This window comes from Pan troglodytes, chromosome 17 (genome assembly GCF_028858775.2).
Source record: "Pan troglodytes isolate AG18354 chromosome 17, NHGRI_mPanTro3-v2.0_pri, whole genome shotgun sequence".
In the NCBI taxonomy this organism is placed as follows: Eukaryota; Metazoa; Chordata; class Mammalia; order Primates; family Hominidae; genus Pan; species Pan troglodytes.
Genome location: NC_072415.2, coordinates 46,602,771 through 46,618,207, shown reverse-complemented (window position 1 = coordinate 46,618,207; position 15,437 = coordinate 46,602,771). Strand labels below are relative to the sequence as shown.

General features: G+C 43.0%; 1 protein-coding gene across 4 annotated transcripts in view; it reads left to right on the top strand.

Moving 5' to 3' along the window:
• Nucleotides 1–15,437, top strand: part of TPGS2 (tubulin polyglutamylase complex subunit 2) — a 41,946-nt gene that overhangs the window by 15,540 nt on the left and 10,969 nt on the right. For 3 of the 4 annotated variants that reach the window (XM_009433912.4, XM_001140586.8, XM_016933559.4), the window contains 4 exons: nucleotides 5,290–5,377; nucleotides 7,716–7,844; nucleotides 12,882–12,995; nucleotides 14,597–14,757. In XM_009433912.4, coding sequence (XP_009432187.1) covers nucleotides 5,290–5,377; nucleotides 7,716–7,844; nucleotides 12,882–12,995; nucleotides 14,597–14,757 — 492 coding nt within the window. Of the gene's footprint in view, nucleotides 1–5,289; nucleotides 5,378–7,715; nucleotides 7,845–12,881; nucleotides 12,996–13,363; nucleotides 13,654–14,596; nucleotides 14,758–15,437 lie in introns of those variants that run through there. The other variant, XM_016933560.4, reaches the window with a different exon arrangement.

Sequence of the window (15,437 nt, the reverse complement as noted above, 5' to 3'; positions counted from 1 at the left end):
CAACACTTACCTATTAAACATTTATCTCTATTTAAATTAGGAATATGTTTGGCTTAAGGAAAGATAAACTAGCAATAGCTTAAGCAAATAGGAATTAATATTTTTCATGTAACAAGTCCTGAGGTAGACAGTTGCAGTTGGTTCATCAGTCCTGACAATGTTAGGCCGTTATCTCTGTAATTATTTTGTCCTTTTTCTTTATGGTGCCTCTGAGTAGAAAAAGCACACACTGTTTTTCCTCTCCTGTTACTCCGCAACAATCAACACAGAAAATTTCTATGACCAAATGTGTGTGTGTTGCAAGGGGGAGTTCCCAAACACATCAACAAGCTATCAGTTCTGCAGTGAATACCAGCTGGGTGTCCTCCAATTCAGTTCCGACACTGTCTCCCTGGAGATAGCATCAGATCCCATAGGTTAAGGGCTCAGTCTCACAAGACTGCCCTCACTTCCAATGCCAATTGCAAGTCCCAGGTTGTTTTACCTGTGCTTCTGACCCACCAGCTATAAATTGGGGTTCCCATGACCCCCTCCTCAGGTTCAATTAATTTGCTAGAGTGGCTCACAGAACTCAGAGGAACACTTACTTAACATTTACAGGTTTATTACAAAGGATACAGATGAAGAGATGCACAGGGCAAGGTGTGGTGGGAGGGGCGTGGAACTTCCCTGCCATCCGAGAGCACACCACACTACAGGAACTTCCATGTGCTCAGCTGTCCGGAAGCTCTTCAAACTCTGTCTTTTGGGTTTTTATGGAGGCTTCATTATGTAGACATGATTGATTAAACCATGGGCCATTGATAATCAACTTACCCTTCAGCCCCTCTTCCCTCCCTGAGGTCAGGGGATGGGGCTGAAAGTTCCAACCCACTGCCTGCCTTGGTTGTTCTGGTGATCATCCCCCATCCTGCAGCTACCTTGGAGATGCCAGTCATTTGTCAACTCTTTAGCACACAAAAAGATGTCACTTTGGAGATTCCAAGGATTTTAGAAATTGTATGCCAGGAATCTGGGACAGAGACCAAATATATATTTCACAATATCATAGTGGCAAAATAACTGCTACAGTCTGAGCTATCATTTCCAAGCTCAAAAAACAAAAAAGAGGTAAGGGATGTGGCCAGGCATATCTGTCACCTTTTAACAGGAACAGTGAAAGTTTTCTTAGAAACCTTCTCTTTTGGACTTGTGTTTACATTTTAATGTCCAGCAGTAATTGCAGGAGGTTCTGAAAACAAGTATTTAATAGGACACATTGCCATCTCAGACAAAATGAAGGTTCTGCCAAGGAGAAAAAGGAAGGTGGATTTGAATAAGCAATCCATGTGTCTGACACAGCCTTCTCTGCCCCTTCCCTCATTTCTCTTTCTGTTTCTAGTGCCCCACACAGTATTTATCCCATAATAGATACTTAATAAATGTGAAATGAGTAAGTGAATTAGATAAAACGCAAAAGTCAGAAAGAGTGTCGAGCCTTCCCAAGGTTGCCTAACTTCTTTTCCACAAGCAATCCTTAATTGCATTCCTGAGACTCAGGCTACCACACCCACCATCTCTGAAGCAGAGCAGCTGTAGATGCAAAGGCTTCCCCCACTAATTCCCCCAGTGGTAGAATTTTGATGATTATATAAACTTGAGGGTATTACTCTTCTGAAGGTTGCCTCGTATGAGCTCTGTCAGACACACAGCTTCACCAAGACTTGTGGTGCCTCTAGACAGGCCAATATTTATATATTTTTTTCTTCACATATTTTTAGAGGGAGACTGATGGTTCTGTGGAGAAAGGATTTTGGAAAAAGTATGCTACCTTTCCTTTGGCTGTTGAGCAATGCAGCTCTGGCCCCAAACTCTCATACCCTACTCAACAAAACAAAAGGGTTCAGTTAACCAAGCCCTCCACCTCTCCTAAGGTGGGAGTTTGAGAATATATTTGGGAATTCTCTTGGGGATCTCACACCATCCCTCCACAGCTCATCCAGGTTTTCCTCCACTTCATGGAATGTCCTCCCTGAGAAGAGTTTCAGGAGATGCCGTTGTGCTCATTGCCACAATTTCCAGCAATGTTCTCATGCTCCTTGATGGACATCCTGGGCAGCTCTTCACCTGGCCATGGTTGCAGACCAGCCAGAGAGCCAGCTCAGCATGGACCAGCACCTACAGAGACATTGATTTCTGTCCTTTGGGCCCTATGCTGACCTGATCCTGCATCTGCTCCCCAGTTGGGAAGTGGCCTCTAAAAGTGAGGGGAACAATGGGGTGCAGGATTGTCCAGGAGTAGAAAAGGTGAGTAGAAGGCAATGGACAGCCCCTAGCCCTTCCCTTGAGGCCCAGTGCTATTGGTTTTCTGGAATCTTGTTGATAGCTCCCAAAACAAAAAAGTGGCTCAGGTCCTTCATCTGATGAAGTAGTAACAGAGCTTGTGATGGACTCTTTCTAAAGTAGCTTAAATAAACCATTGTAGATTGTCTCAGGAGAAGAAAAGAAAGATTAAAAATTAGGAACTATGTGACAGAATCACCACTGGGCTAGAGATTGCAGATACCATCTTGATGCAATCAGCTGTTATTTCAGATACCAGTCGTTGTTACTCTCCCTTGTTGGCTTTCTCCCCAGACCCTCCCTCCAATCCTGATACTACCCTCCTCCATTCACTTTCTGCCGATCTTCCTCCTCCCTGCCCTCCTATCACACCCCCCAAAATATAGCCTGGCCATGGATCTGTGTGGGAAGAAGCCCTCTGATGTGGGCAGATTGCTCTCTGTGGAAAAGCAAACTCTTTTCAGGGTGGTTAGAAGAGAAATTTTAAAACGGCAGTAACTGAGTCACTGGCCAGAAAAAAAAAATGGTGAGATACGTTAAAATTAGGAGAGGTTGTTTACTTTTATCTCCAACCTTAAAGGACTGAAGCAAGTATGTGGTCATTTAAATTTTGGTTGTGAACCTTTCTTCCTGGATTTGCCCCACTCAGAAGAGCTACATGCAGTAGGAAGGCTGGAGAACTGCAGGCCCAGCAACTGCCCCAGGGGTGCTTGGGGCAGAAGGGTCTGCAGCAAAAAGCAGCAGAGTCAGGGCCGCTAGTCGTTTAAATTAGAATGACAGTGAGGGATTGGTGTTTTTCATGAATTTGGTTTACTTGAATATTTTTATGTATATTAGTATTTGAAATGTGTGTTAAATATTTGATTTCACAGATTTTTTTCTATTTGTATGAATTTTGAATAATTGTAAAAAATATTGGTATAAAATAATACCAAAACTTATTTCTTGGGTGAAATAAATACCATAACAAATGTTATAATTACTATTAATTACTGGAATTATTCAGCCTGTCTTACATATGAGCAATGCCAAATAGTCCACCTGCCCTCAGCCTGGATCTCATGGAATCCCCATTAAGAAAGGCGGATAGACAGTAGTTTCCTTGTCTTCACCACTAGATGGCACTAGTGATCAAAATGTCAGAGCAATGCTGGCCTTTTGGGGCGACGAGAGGAGCAAGGACCTTGCAGAACACTGGTAACTGTAGGCTTCCTGTACCAGGGTTTTAGGAGTGGGAGAAAGGCATTCCGCAAGTGCATTTTTTCTTCTGAAAGCACAGATAATGTGGCCACACAGGAGGCACTAGTAGCAAGCCCATTACTCCAAATAATAGGAAAACAAATTAGTCCAAGGAGTCTGAGTCTCTTAAATTTCACATTTATGAGACTGGGTACTAAATAATGGACACAGAAAAAACAAAACTTGATCAGAACATACATTTTAGTTCATAAATAAAAGAAATTTAAAACCTGTTTCATTAAAATGACAGCTGTTGTCCATTTAATAATCTAAAAACATGCTTAAAATCTCTGGCAAGCTTGAAGCTTTCTCTTTATCTATAGTTCCTGAAGATGCTGTGGCTGTGAATAATAATAATTTCCTAGTCTCCTCTCTTCCTGTCAAACTCACACCCCCTCGTACTGCCAGTGTTCTGTATATTAAGTCTTAGAGTTTATTCTTGAACCTAGATTCACAGAGTGATGTGTTCATCACTCAGCTACTGGCAGAGTTGGGAAGTGAACTCAAATCGTCCTTCTACATGATGCTTTCCCATGCATTGGGTACCTACAACTGACTGACAGGATGACCTAATGCAGTCCTGACATAAGCAGTTGTCAGTATCACATCTCAGAAGGGTCCAGTAAGCCACAAGCTTGGATAGTTATTAACATGTTGCCTCTTTGCCTCTGTAACTACATCAAGAAGTCACTCTAGGGGGCCCAGGAAATGAATTGGAGAACTCATCCTTTGCACATTCCAGGGATTTGAGTTGGCTAGGGAAGACTGGTCATACACACACACAGATGTGAGTTACTTAGAATGTAGGGCTTGTTCCTGGTATCTCCTGAAGGGATACTAAGTTTCTTCTTTGTTCTCTCCACCAACGGTTTGGATGATTTCTTATCCAACAGTTTTGGATGATTTCATATCCATGGATATGTGAAATATTTGAGTATATACGGTTACCTTCTAAGAGCTGTCAGAACTTAGACATTGCGTAAGTTTTCTGGAAATAATATACTCTTCACTTTGTTTTTTTTTTTGAGATGGAGTCTCTCTTTGTCGCCCAGGCTGGAGTACAGTGGCACAATCTCGGCTCACTGCAAGCTCCGCCTCCCAGGTTCATGCCATTCTCCTGCCTCAGCCTCCCGAGTAGCTGGGACTACAGGCGCCCGCCACCACGCTCGGCTAATTTTTGGTATTTTTAGTAGAGATGGGGTTTCACCATGTTAGCCAGGATGGTCTCCATCTCCTGATCTCGTGACCCGCCCACCTCGGCCTCCCAAAGTGCTGGGATTACAGGCACTCTTCACTTTTAAGATGCTCTCATTTGTCCAATAATTTGTTTCAGAAAATAATATATGACCATGGGTCTGATATGTACGGCAGTGATTGCTTTGCTTGAACATTGTCAGACTTTACCTAGGACTTCCCCTCTTGCCATGTTCCCCTGTCTCCTCTTCAGCTTGTTCCCTTTGAGCTCCTTTGCCAGGTGGCTGCCCATTGAGGCATTATCATGGCAGAGCAGGTACCTGGTTTGCATTAGCTGCTGAAGAAAAAAAAGGCAAACTGGAACTCTGCTTGCAAGACCCCAGTGCCTCTCTAACAGAGTTTTGTAGGTGACTATCAGAGCCTTCCTATTTCAGGGACGTATAACATGCTAAACGTGTCCCCAGTGCCTTAAGCCATAGCCCTGTACCCTCTTTCCCAGCCCTGACCTAACACTTAGCTGCTTTGTGATTCTAGAAGAATAACTGTGTGATGCCTGAAGATGTGAAGAACTTTTACCTGATGACCAATGGCTTCCACATGACATGGAGTGTGAAGCTGGATGGTGAGTCAGCCTCCTTGTTGTAGGAGAACATTTCCCTGGCTGAGAGATTGAATGGGACAACTCTGAGGGCCCTTCGACTTTTGAGTCTTTGAATCTGGATGGTTTTCATGGGTGCCCCTCAAGTGCCATGTCCAGAAGCTGTGATTATGTCCCAAAACTAACAGATGCCATCATTGCTTCACCCACCACAAATCCCACGACAGTCTAGCAGTATGGAACTGGAAGTTCAATTTAGAGGATTCCTGTAGGAATAGGGTAGAGAAAACCATTAATTACTACATAAAAAACCCTAGCCACCTCAAACTTAAAGCCTCAGAGGGCTCTACCTCCAAGCAAACCCCTCAGGGTAGGCGGCAGTGACAGTCTCTAGTGTTTATGAGGGGGCCACTTATCTCTTTCAGGCTCTTCCTTTATTCCCACCATCATAAAGACCTCAGGGCCCTAATCCTCAAACCAGAGTCTTCGCTTCTCTCCTTCACATCACCTCAGCCTAAGTCACCAGCTACCTCAATTCACAGGCTGCCATCTTTTGTCTAGGACAAAACATTTTTGTGTGGATGTGGGAACTCACAAGTTTGTACATGTCAGATTGTAGGTACTATGTAGGCATGAAAGGCAGTGCTGAACATTTAGGTGAAGACTCTTGAAAACATTTCATAGGCTAGAAAACCCTGTCCAGCCACAGGAGCCCAGCCCGTTCGTGGCACAGATTCCCCAGCCCCTCCCCTCCAGTTCCTCCCCTCCAGTCCATTATTGTCTCTGACTCCAACCAGATCTACTTTGGCCCTGGGAAGTACCCTACATTTCCCCACTGCTGTCCCTAAAAATGCAGTGACTTCTGTTGCACTGCAAATCTACAGAGCAGACTTCTCCCCTTTGTTGCCTTGGCCTTCTACCTACACACCTGAGTTCTGTTTGGGTGATTTCCAAAGCCTTCCTGTCTATCTTGCACTGCTGGTTAGAGGTACTTTTTTTTTTTTTTTTTTTTTTTTAAGATGGAGTCTCACTCTGTTGCCCAAGCTGGAGTACAGTGGCGCGATCTCTGCTCACTGCAACCTCCGCCTCCCGGGTTCAAGAGATTCTTCTGCCTCAGCCTCCTGAGTAGCTGGGATTACAGGCATGTGCCACCACACCCGGCTAATTTTTGTATTTTTAGTAGAGACAGGGTTTCACCATGTTGGTCAGACTGGTCTTGAACTCCTGACCTCATGATCCACCCACCTTGGCCTCCCAAAGTGCTGGGATTACAGGTGTGAGGCACCGCACCCAGCCAGAGGTACTTTTTTATAGCTTGCTAGTGAATATTGAACATTAGCTTTTATCTTAGAATCATTTCCTCCTATGGCTTAGAAACCATCCTTGTCACCAGCATCAGAACCTTCTTTTATAGCATGGCCGTGGCTTTTGGTGTCTGGAGCAACAGAGAGGGGACAGAGACTAAACCAACTGACAGACTCTCCCTGGCCCACATCCTTGCAACAGGCTAGCCCCTTTATATGCCTGCTTCAGAGAATAAAAGTTTTATGAATGAGTCCCAGTTCATTATTGCAATACCTTCTCTAATTTAATCTCCCCAAGCCCAGTCTTCTTATCCCCATTTCCATACCCATGATATACTCAACAGCCTAAGTCAGTGACAGAAAAGGCAGCGGAGGCATCTTCTGATGTTTGCCTCTTTAGTGGTCTTTTATTCTGAGACATTCCATGGTCTTTACACAGGTTGTTTTATTGCTTTAAACCATTCCAGTTTTTTCAGCAAATAAAACATGCAGCTTCCTAGTCCGTATTTACACCCTAATCACAGAAGACTAGAACCAAGCAAGAAGACTGGCAAATTCTCATCACTGAGTAAGGGAAAATGATAAAGAGAAGGGGGGGATTTTTTTTTTTTATCATGAAAGCTTATAACAAGAAGAATAGAAGGGGTCCATTATATAATCAAAGCTATTACTCCTTCAGAAAACGTTTATGCAGAATACTTGCTAAACAAAGGAAAGAGGGAGCAAAAACATTTTAAAGTCCTTTACCCTTCAAATGTCCCAAAGCCCAGATTTCCCAGTTCTTTGTTGGTATTCCCTTTGAAATTTTTCTTCCACTCTACCCTAATACATACAATGGGGGCTCTTCATCACCCGTGGCCCCCAGTTCCTTTTTTTGTATGAAAGGTTGGTACTTTGGAATATGCAGTGAGTAATCCTCTTCTTCCCGCCTTCCATCAGATTCCTCAGCCATGGGGCCAAACAATACCTGGGCTTAGGTTATTCAAGCAGAATCTCATGATAACCATTGTAACTAGGCTGTTACTCCATGTAATTCTCCTTAACGCATGTTCCCCTAGAGCACATCATTCCACTGGGAAGCATGGCAATTAACAGCATCTCAAAACTGACTCAGCTCACCCAGTCTTCCATGTATTCACTTCCTAATGCACCCACTCTGGCAGACCTGGAGGACGATACACATGAAGGTAGGAAGATGCCAAGGTTGGTATCTTTGTTTCCAGCATCCAGCTCCATGCCTGGCACATAGTAGGTACTTAATGAATCTTGGTGCATGAATGAATGTTAAAGATTAAACTTCACTCAACATTTCAGTATCAAGAGGATTCAGGGAACATGACAATCTAAATACAGCTCCTTTCCTCTCCATTTTTACCTCCAAGCTCTTTGCCACTTCTGAGTGAAATGGCTCATAAGTCAAGTGGCTGCTAAAACCTAGGAGCAACTGGGTATAAGTGAGGACTTAGTCAGAGTTGTGTTTGGTCGCATATAACAGATGTAGTTACAATGTTTAAATAGCAATTTATTTTTCTCATAACAAGAAATCTGGAACTAGGCTGATGTCGCTGCTTGAGAAAGTCAATGATAAAGTCTCCCTCTGGCATTGTGCTGCACCAGGCTTTGGATATGGTTTTCATCCTTATGGTTGAGGAAGGTGGACTTTTCCTGTCAGGAAAAAAGATGAGTAAATGGCAAAGGGCAAAATACCTGGCTGTTTGCAGAATCTCTCCCTTTTGATCAAGAAAACAATGGTTTTCTCAGCAGCACCTCCTAATAGCTATTAGAAGAGTCAAATGGCAACCCAGGTTGCCAGTGGTCTGAGAAGGTAAATACTTTTAGTTGTGCAGTATGGCTTCCTTGAACAGAACTGGGCTTTCATTAAGAAAGAAAGGAAGAACAAATAGTGAATAGGCAACTAATGTCTCCAATACTAAGACCTTGGGGTTCACTAAGCCCTGGCAGAGAAAACTGATGTAAGGCTTTCTCCTCCGATTGGATGAGCGATTGAAGAATAGTACCAGAGAAGTTCGGGGGCAGAGGCTAGACAGTGATGGGCCCTGGAAAGAGCCTGTCACACAGAGATTTGTGGAATTTCCAGGGGTAGGAAAAAGGTCTCACTGTCTTTATATGTGTGGGGTGGGCTTCTCTAAAAGGTGAAGTAGTCAAATAGGTGGGCTAAGTCTTCCCTGCTCTTGAGGCTGGAAGAGAAGAGGTAGAGTAGATAACAGAGAGGCTTCATGGGATCACATTGTTTCACGTACAAATGGGGATAAAAACCACTTGGCCTTCCGACACCTGCTAGATTCATGCATTTTAGGATAGTGCAACAAGTATACCTAAGTCTCATTAAACCTAAATGGAAAAACAGTGACTTCTGTCAGGGGACTCAGCAGTCAGAGAGAGGATCATCAGCAAAAAATAGAATACACAGTAAGCCGGGAGCAGTGGCATGAGCCTGTATTCCTAGCTACTTGTGAGGCTGAGGCAAGAGGATCACTGGATCCCAGGAGATTGAGGCTGTAGTGTGCTATCATCACCTCTGTAAATCGCCACTGATCACCTGAGCCCACGAGTTTGAGGCTGTAGCATGCTGTGATCACACCTGTGAATAGCCACCACACTCTAGCCTGGGCAAAATAGTGAGATCGCATCACTATTTAAAAAAAAAACACAACCAGAGAAATAAAACTGCTAGAGGACACAGACAAAAATCTAAATAAGAACAAGAATACTTAAGGAGATTTAAGACAACATAAAGACTTTCTATGGATAAAAACAAAGATTCTCAAACAATTGACTACATGAATTGAAGAAGAGTATATGTATTTTATTGAGACCTGAGTTAGCCTGAAAAATCAAGTGCAAGAAATATCTTAAAGCATAGATGAATAAATTTAAAAGAGGGGAATTATGAGGGAAAAGGTAGGAATTAAGAGAAGTGGAAAACGGATTCAGAACACTTTCCGTTGGAATGATGGGTGCTCAAAAAAGAGAAAATAGATGGAAAGGCAGTAAATACATACTAATAAAAGACACCTCTCTGCAGATGGAAAGGGCCCACCTAGACCCAAGTTGAACAGATGAGAAAACGCAGACACTGATGCATATCCTGATGTGGAGAAAATTACAAGCTTCTAGGCAAAAATAACAAATTACTTGTGAGGGAATAATAAGCATACTGACATTAACTCAGCAGATGAGGACACACAACCCCATGAATGAGAACCAGCACAGATAACAGGTAACAGATGAGCAGTGGTTACCAGAGGCTTGGGGTGGGGAGGCTGGACAGGGAAAGGGGAAACGTTGGTCAACAGGCACAGTTTCAGTGAGACAGGAGGAATAAGTTCTGGTGATCTATTGCACAGCATAATGACTATAGCTAATAATGTATATTTCAAAATAGCTAAAAGAAAGGATTTTAAATGTTCTCACCACAAAGAAATGATAAATACTAGTGGTGGATATGCTAATTAGCCCGATTTGATCTTTCCACAATGCATATACATCTTAAAATAGCATGTTGTTCTCCATCAATATATAAATATATACAATTATTATTTGTCAATTAAAAATAAAACTTTAAAAAAAATTTAATCAAGAAAAAAGAGGGCCGGGTGCGGTAGCTCACACCTGTAATACCAGCACTTTGGGAGGCCGAGGGGGGCGAATCATGAGGTCAGGAGATCAAGACCATCCTGGCCAACATGGTGAAACCCCGTCTCTACTAAAAGTACAAAAATTAGCCAGGCGTGGTGGCGGGCACCTGTAATCCCAGCTACTCGGGAGGCTGAGGCAAGAGAGTCACTTGAACCCAGGAGGCACAGGTTGCAGTAAGCCAAGATCATGCCACTGCACTCCGGCCCAGCAACAGAGCAAGACTCCATCTCAAAAAAGTAGCAAAAGAGATCCATTGGTACAGCTAAGAGTGACGTTATTAGATACAGAGTACAAAACGATATGCTTATATGCCCCTGTGGAGGTAAAACCAAACTAAAATTTCAGGGAGGAACTGAAAACAGTGACATTGTAGATTTGAAAAAAAAAAATTCAAATATTGACATTGTGTTTATAATATGGCAGAATCTCTTTTACCAGAGCAAGACTTCTGCAGGTTATACTCTGTACTCTGGAAGAAATTTAAAAACATGTGTCTTAAAGGACTGGAGAGTAGTCAAAAGCAGGCAGAAGCTGGAATGGTGTCTACAGTTGGCAGAAGGGAGCCACATTGAGTTTTCTGTTCTTACAACTTTTCACCTGAGGGCAGACCTCAGTCAGCACCAGGCAGGGCTGCCAAAACTTGGTGGGAACATATCAACTGGACTTTTTATTTCATCCAAGATGGAGTAACAGAACAGATTTATCTACCCACCTGGAGCAACAATGACAAGCAACAGACAAAATATATAAAACAGTGATTTTCAAGCACTGATATGAAAAATGCAGTGGTTTGGATTATTAGTAGCTAAGACATTGCAGAAGAAGAGACTAGAGAACTTCAACACATAATAGAAGCTATCTAAAGTTACACAGAACAAAAATTATTTATAATGAAAACAGCATCAGTGACCTGAGGGACAACATATGGTATAATGTATGTGTAATTGGAGTCTTTGAGAAGAGGGGTCAGGGGCTAGAAAATATTTGAAGAAATAACGGCTCAAAAGTTTACTAATCATGGTAACTATAAATCCACGTATCCAATAAGCTTAATAAGCCAGGAACAAGAAACACAAATGATAACAAGAAACACCATAATCAGATTGTTCAAAATCAAAGATAAAGAGAAAATCATAAATGCAGCCAAAGGGAAAAGACAAATTACATACAAGAGAACAAAGATAAGGATAACAGCATATTTCTCCTTAAAAGCAATTCAAGTGAGATAAAATACTCAAAGGAAAAAATAGGTTGTTCAGTCATTCACGCCTGTAATCCCAGCACTTTAGGAGGCTGAGGCCAGAGGATCACTAGAGCCCAGGAGTTTGAAATCAGCCTAGGCAACATAGCGAAACTCCATCTCTACAAAAAATTTAAAAATTACCTGGGTATGGTGGCCACACCTATGGACCCCAGCTACTTGGGAGTCTGAGGCAGGAGGATTGCTTGAACCCAGGAGGTCAAGGCTACAATGAACCATGTTCACATGTCACTGCACTCCAGCCCAGGTGATAGAGTGGAGACCCTGTCTCAAAAAAAAAATAAAATAAACCTAGAATTCTATACCCATTGAAAATATCTTTCAAAAACAAAGGACTTCCAGTCTGTCTCCCTGGATCTTAAAAAGTCCTTTTTGAAGAGCAGTCTGGCAACATCTATTCTAATGCAGGGAATCTGTCCCATATAATGAAAGCACCAGAATATAAGGGCATGTACAGAGAAGATTATTGTAGCATTCAGAACCAAGTAATGGTAGGCAAATGCCTATCCATAGAGGAATGGTGGAATAAATGAGGGTACGTCACTCCCACAGACTATGAAATAGTCATTTAAAAAGAATGAATTAGAGTTATGCCACATGACTTAGAGGGCTTTTACATGGTTCTGACCGGGCGCGGTGGCTCGTGCCTGTAATCCCAGCATTTTGGGAGGCCAAGATGGGCAGATCACTTGAGGTCAGGAGTTCGAGAGCAGTCTGGCCAATGTGGTGAAACTCCGTCCCTACTAAAAATACAAAAATTAGCCAGGCGCGGTGGCACATGCCGGTAGTCCCAGCTACTCGGGAGGCTGAAGTAGGAGAATTGCTTCAACCCGGGAGGTGGAGGTTGCAGTGAGCCGAGATTATGCCATTGCACTCCAGCCTAGGCAACAGAGCGAGACTCCGTCTCAAAAAAAAAAAAAAAAAAGAAAGATTCAGATAATGTGTTTGCTATCCCACTTTTATAGAATAAACAATCTCAGGGAAGGAAATGAAGTTATGTCAGCATCAAGCCATTCAGATTGCTCTGTGGTCCCACTTCCAAGAAGTTTGCTTTCTCATGCCTCCTTTTCCCAGATTCCCTGACATTGTCTGTTGCTGATAGAGAAACCCAGACAGAAGGCCTAGTCCATGAATGAGATTAGGGCTTTAATTCAAATACAGAATTTATTTGAAAATACTACTTAAGTATATGTCTGAGATAAGGCTTTTTCCTTCTGTTTTTTCCACCTAGCAAAGTTGGATATATAGGTATGTGTTTGAGTTGAGTTTGTTTGAACATTACCATTAACTTCTGGGTTTGCAGCCAGTGATGATCAGCCAGAGAAGCCTCACTTTGACTCTCGCAGTGTGATATTTGAGCTGGATTCATGCAATGGCAGTGGGAAAGTTTGCCTTGTCTACAAAAGTGGGAAACCAGGTAAGAATTGTTTACAAGCGTGGTCCCGTAGTTTGGCTAGGGTCTTGCCTGACCTTGCTTGTCAGCCATGGCTCAGGAGACACATACCTCCTTGGCCTCTTGAGATGCTCCCAGGTTCCTTGTGTGTCCCAAACCCAAAAACCCCTTTGGTTCTCTCTGAGCATCACCCTTTGGGCTGATTATTAGTCCTTTTATCCATCTTCATTTGTGAGTTATTGCCAAATAGTTGATGGGATTAGGATAATATGGGAGTAAAAACTAAAAGAAATAGGCATTTTGTTTATAGACTCCTACAGCAAGTTCATGTACTAGATAAGCATCCAGAAAACACATTATCTTTTATCTTTCTTTTATACTTCTATATCTAGGCCAATTAACAGCAATAAAAACCTGAATTACTAGACCAAAGACCCCTGATGGGAAATTAAAAGCCTCTCTGCCCTCAAGCAGCAGCTGCCACCTAGCCCCCTAACAGCACTTCAGACCCCAGCCTAGGGACTGTGAAACTACGGAGCTGGACAATGGCAGCCCTCTTCAGCTAGCTGTCTGGTAGGGGTGAGAGGATACAGACACCAGGATTTGCCTCTGGGGCAAGGAGAAATCATCCAGCCAGAGGAATTGTTGCCAAGTAGTCATGGAGCTGCATCTTGAACTGTGGGGTAGGAATTAGATACCGGGTGGGGAGGAGGATTTGGTGGAGTAAAAGAGACAAGGGAGCATCCAAGCAAAGGGACAAATGGGTAAAAGCCAAGCCATGGGAAAGTAGAATTGATTTGTGGGGAATGACAATTCCAATTCAGTGGGCCACATGGTTCATGTAGGGGGTGAGGAGGAGATTAAGCTAGAAGGCCAATTGCTGTCTCTGATGCAGAGCTTTGAAAGCAAGCAAAGGAGTTTGGACATAATGTGGAAGACAGTGGGGAGCTAATGAAGGTTGTTAGTAAAATGGCAGGGATCATGACTACCAGCAGTTTTGGCAAAGAAAGAGACTGGATGGATAATGGAGGGCACTTAGGGAGATATTATAGCTATCTAGACAGCAAAGGAAGTAAGATAGGCTTGAAGTAGTAAGAATGGAAAGTCACAAACTGGGAGGCAGGACATCACAGTATAGGCAAGACTCCCAGGAGTGAACTGGGCTAAGCTCCTTCATGGTGGTTTTTTGTGGCACTTTTTGTTTTTCATGGCACCGATAGAGACCTCTTCAAAAAAACCTAAGCCATTCAGTGTTTTTCTCTCTCAGGAAAGCTGAGACCACAGTATTCCGCCCCCCTACCGGGGGAGGGGAGTGCTATGACACACAGAAAAGGAGTAGCTGCCTAGATGGCCTGACTGGACTTCCAGATGGTCAGAGACCAGCAGATAGATCAATCTACTGATCTAGCAAAAATTTGTAAGAGTATCAAAGGAACTGGTAAAGTGGCCACTAGAGAAGGAGACTGGAGGGTTAGAAGTGGGGCAGAAGGGGAACTTTTACTTTACATTTTCCATTCTCTCTGTTGGGATTTTTTTTTTTAAGGCCATGAGTATAACCTTTTACAGTTAAAAAGAAAAAACTTAAGCTATTCTTTATCTTTTACTTCCTTTGTCTTCTACTTCAGCATTAGCAGAAGACACTGAGATCTGGTTCCTGGACAGAGCGTTATACTGGCATTTTCTCACAGACACCTTTACTGCCTATTACCGCCTGCTCATCACCCACCTGGGCCTGCCCCAGTGGCAATATGCCTTCACCAGCTATGGCATTAGCCCACAGGCCAAGGTAAGGGAGGAACACCTGCCATTGCAAACTATGGTATATTCCAAAATCTACTGAGGAAATGGTTACATTGCAGGTTCCCAACTTCCCCATCTGATTCAGGAGATCTAGGGTGGGGCCCTGGAACCTGCATTTTCAATAAGCAAGACAGATGATTCCAATGGACAACCTCACTTTACTCATCTAGTTAAGTGGTTCCCAAACTTGACTGATTCTGAGAATTAACTGGGGAGTTTTATTTTTAATGAAATTCTGTTGGATAGTTTATGTCCCATGACTTGTTCTGGGTTGGCAGTACATGCACCCAGGAAGAGTGAAAAGTCAGGTTCTCACTCCCCTGTTCTCCAAGTGGGCATCCCCAGTGGCAGCTGCTATTACGAGTTTCCTGTACGCCCTTCCCAAGATACTCATTGCACATAAAGCATGCATGCACACTTTTGGTGTTCCTTTTTTCTAAATCTCAAGTGTAATGTACTGTCAACATGATTCTGCATCTTGTTCTTTTCACATAACACTCCATCTTGGGGCTTATTCCCTTTCAGTACATTTAGGGCACTTGTCCTCTTCAGTGGCTACAGAGTATTCCATTGCGTGGGTGTGCCTCATTTATATTACAGGTCTGGTCACCATTTCAGACATACAGATGCCAGGTATACAACCTGGTTTGAAAACACCAAGTGTGG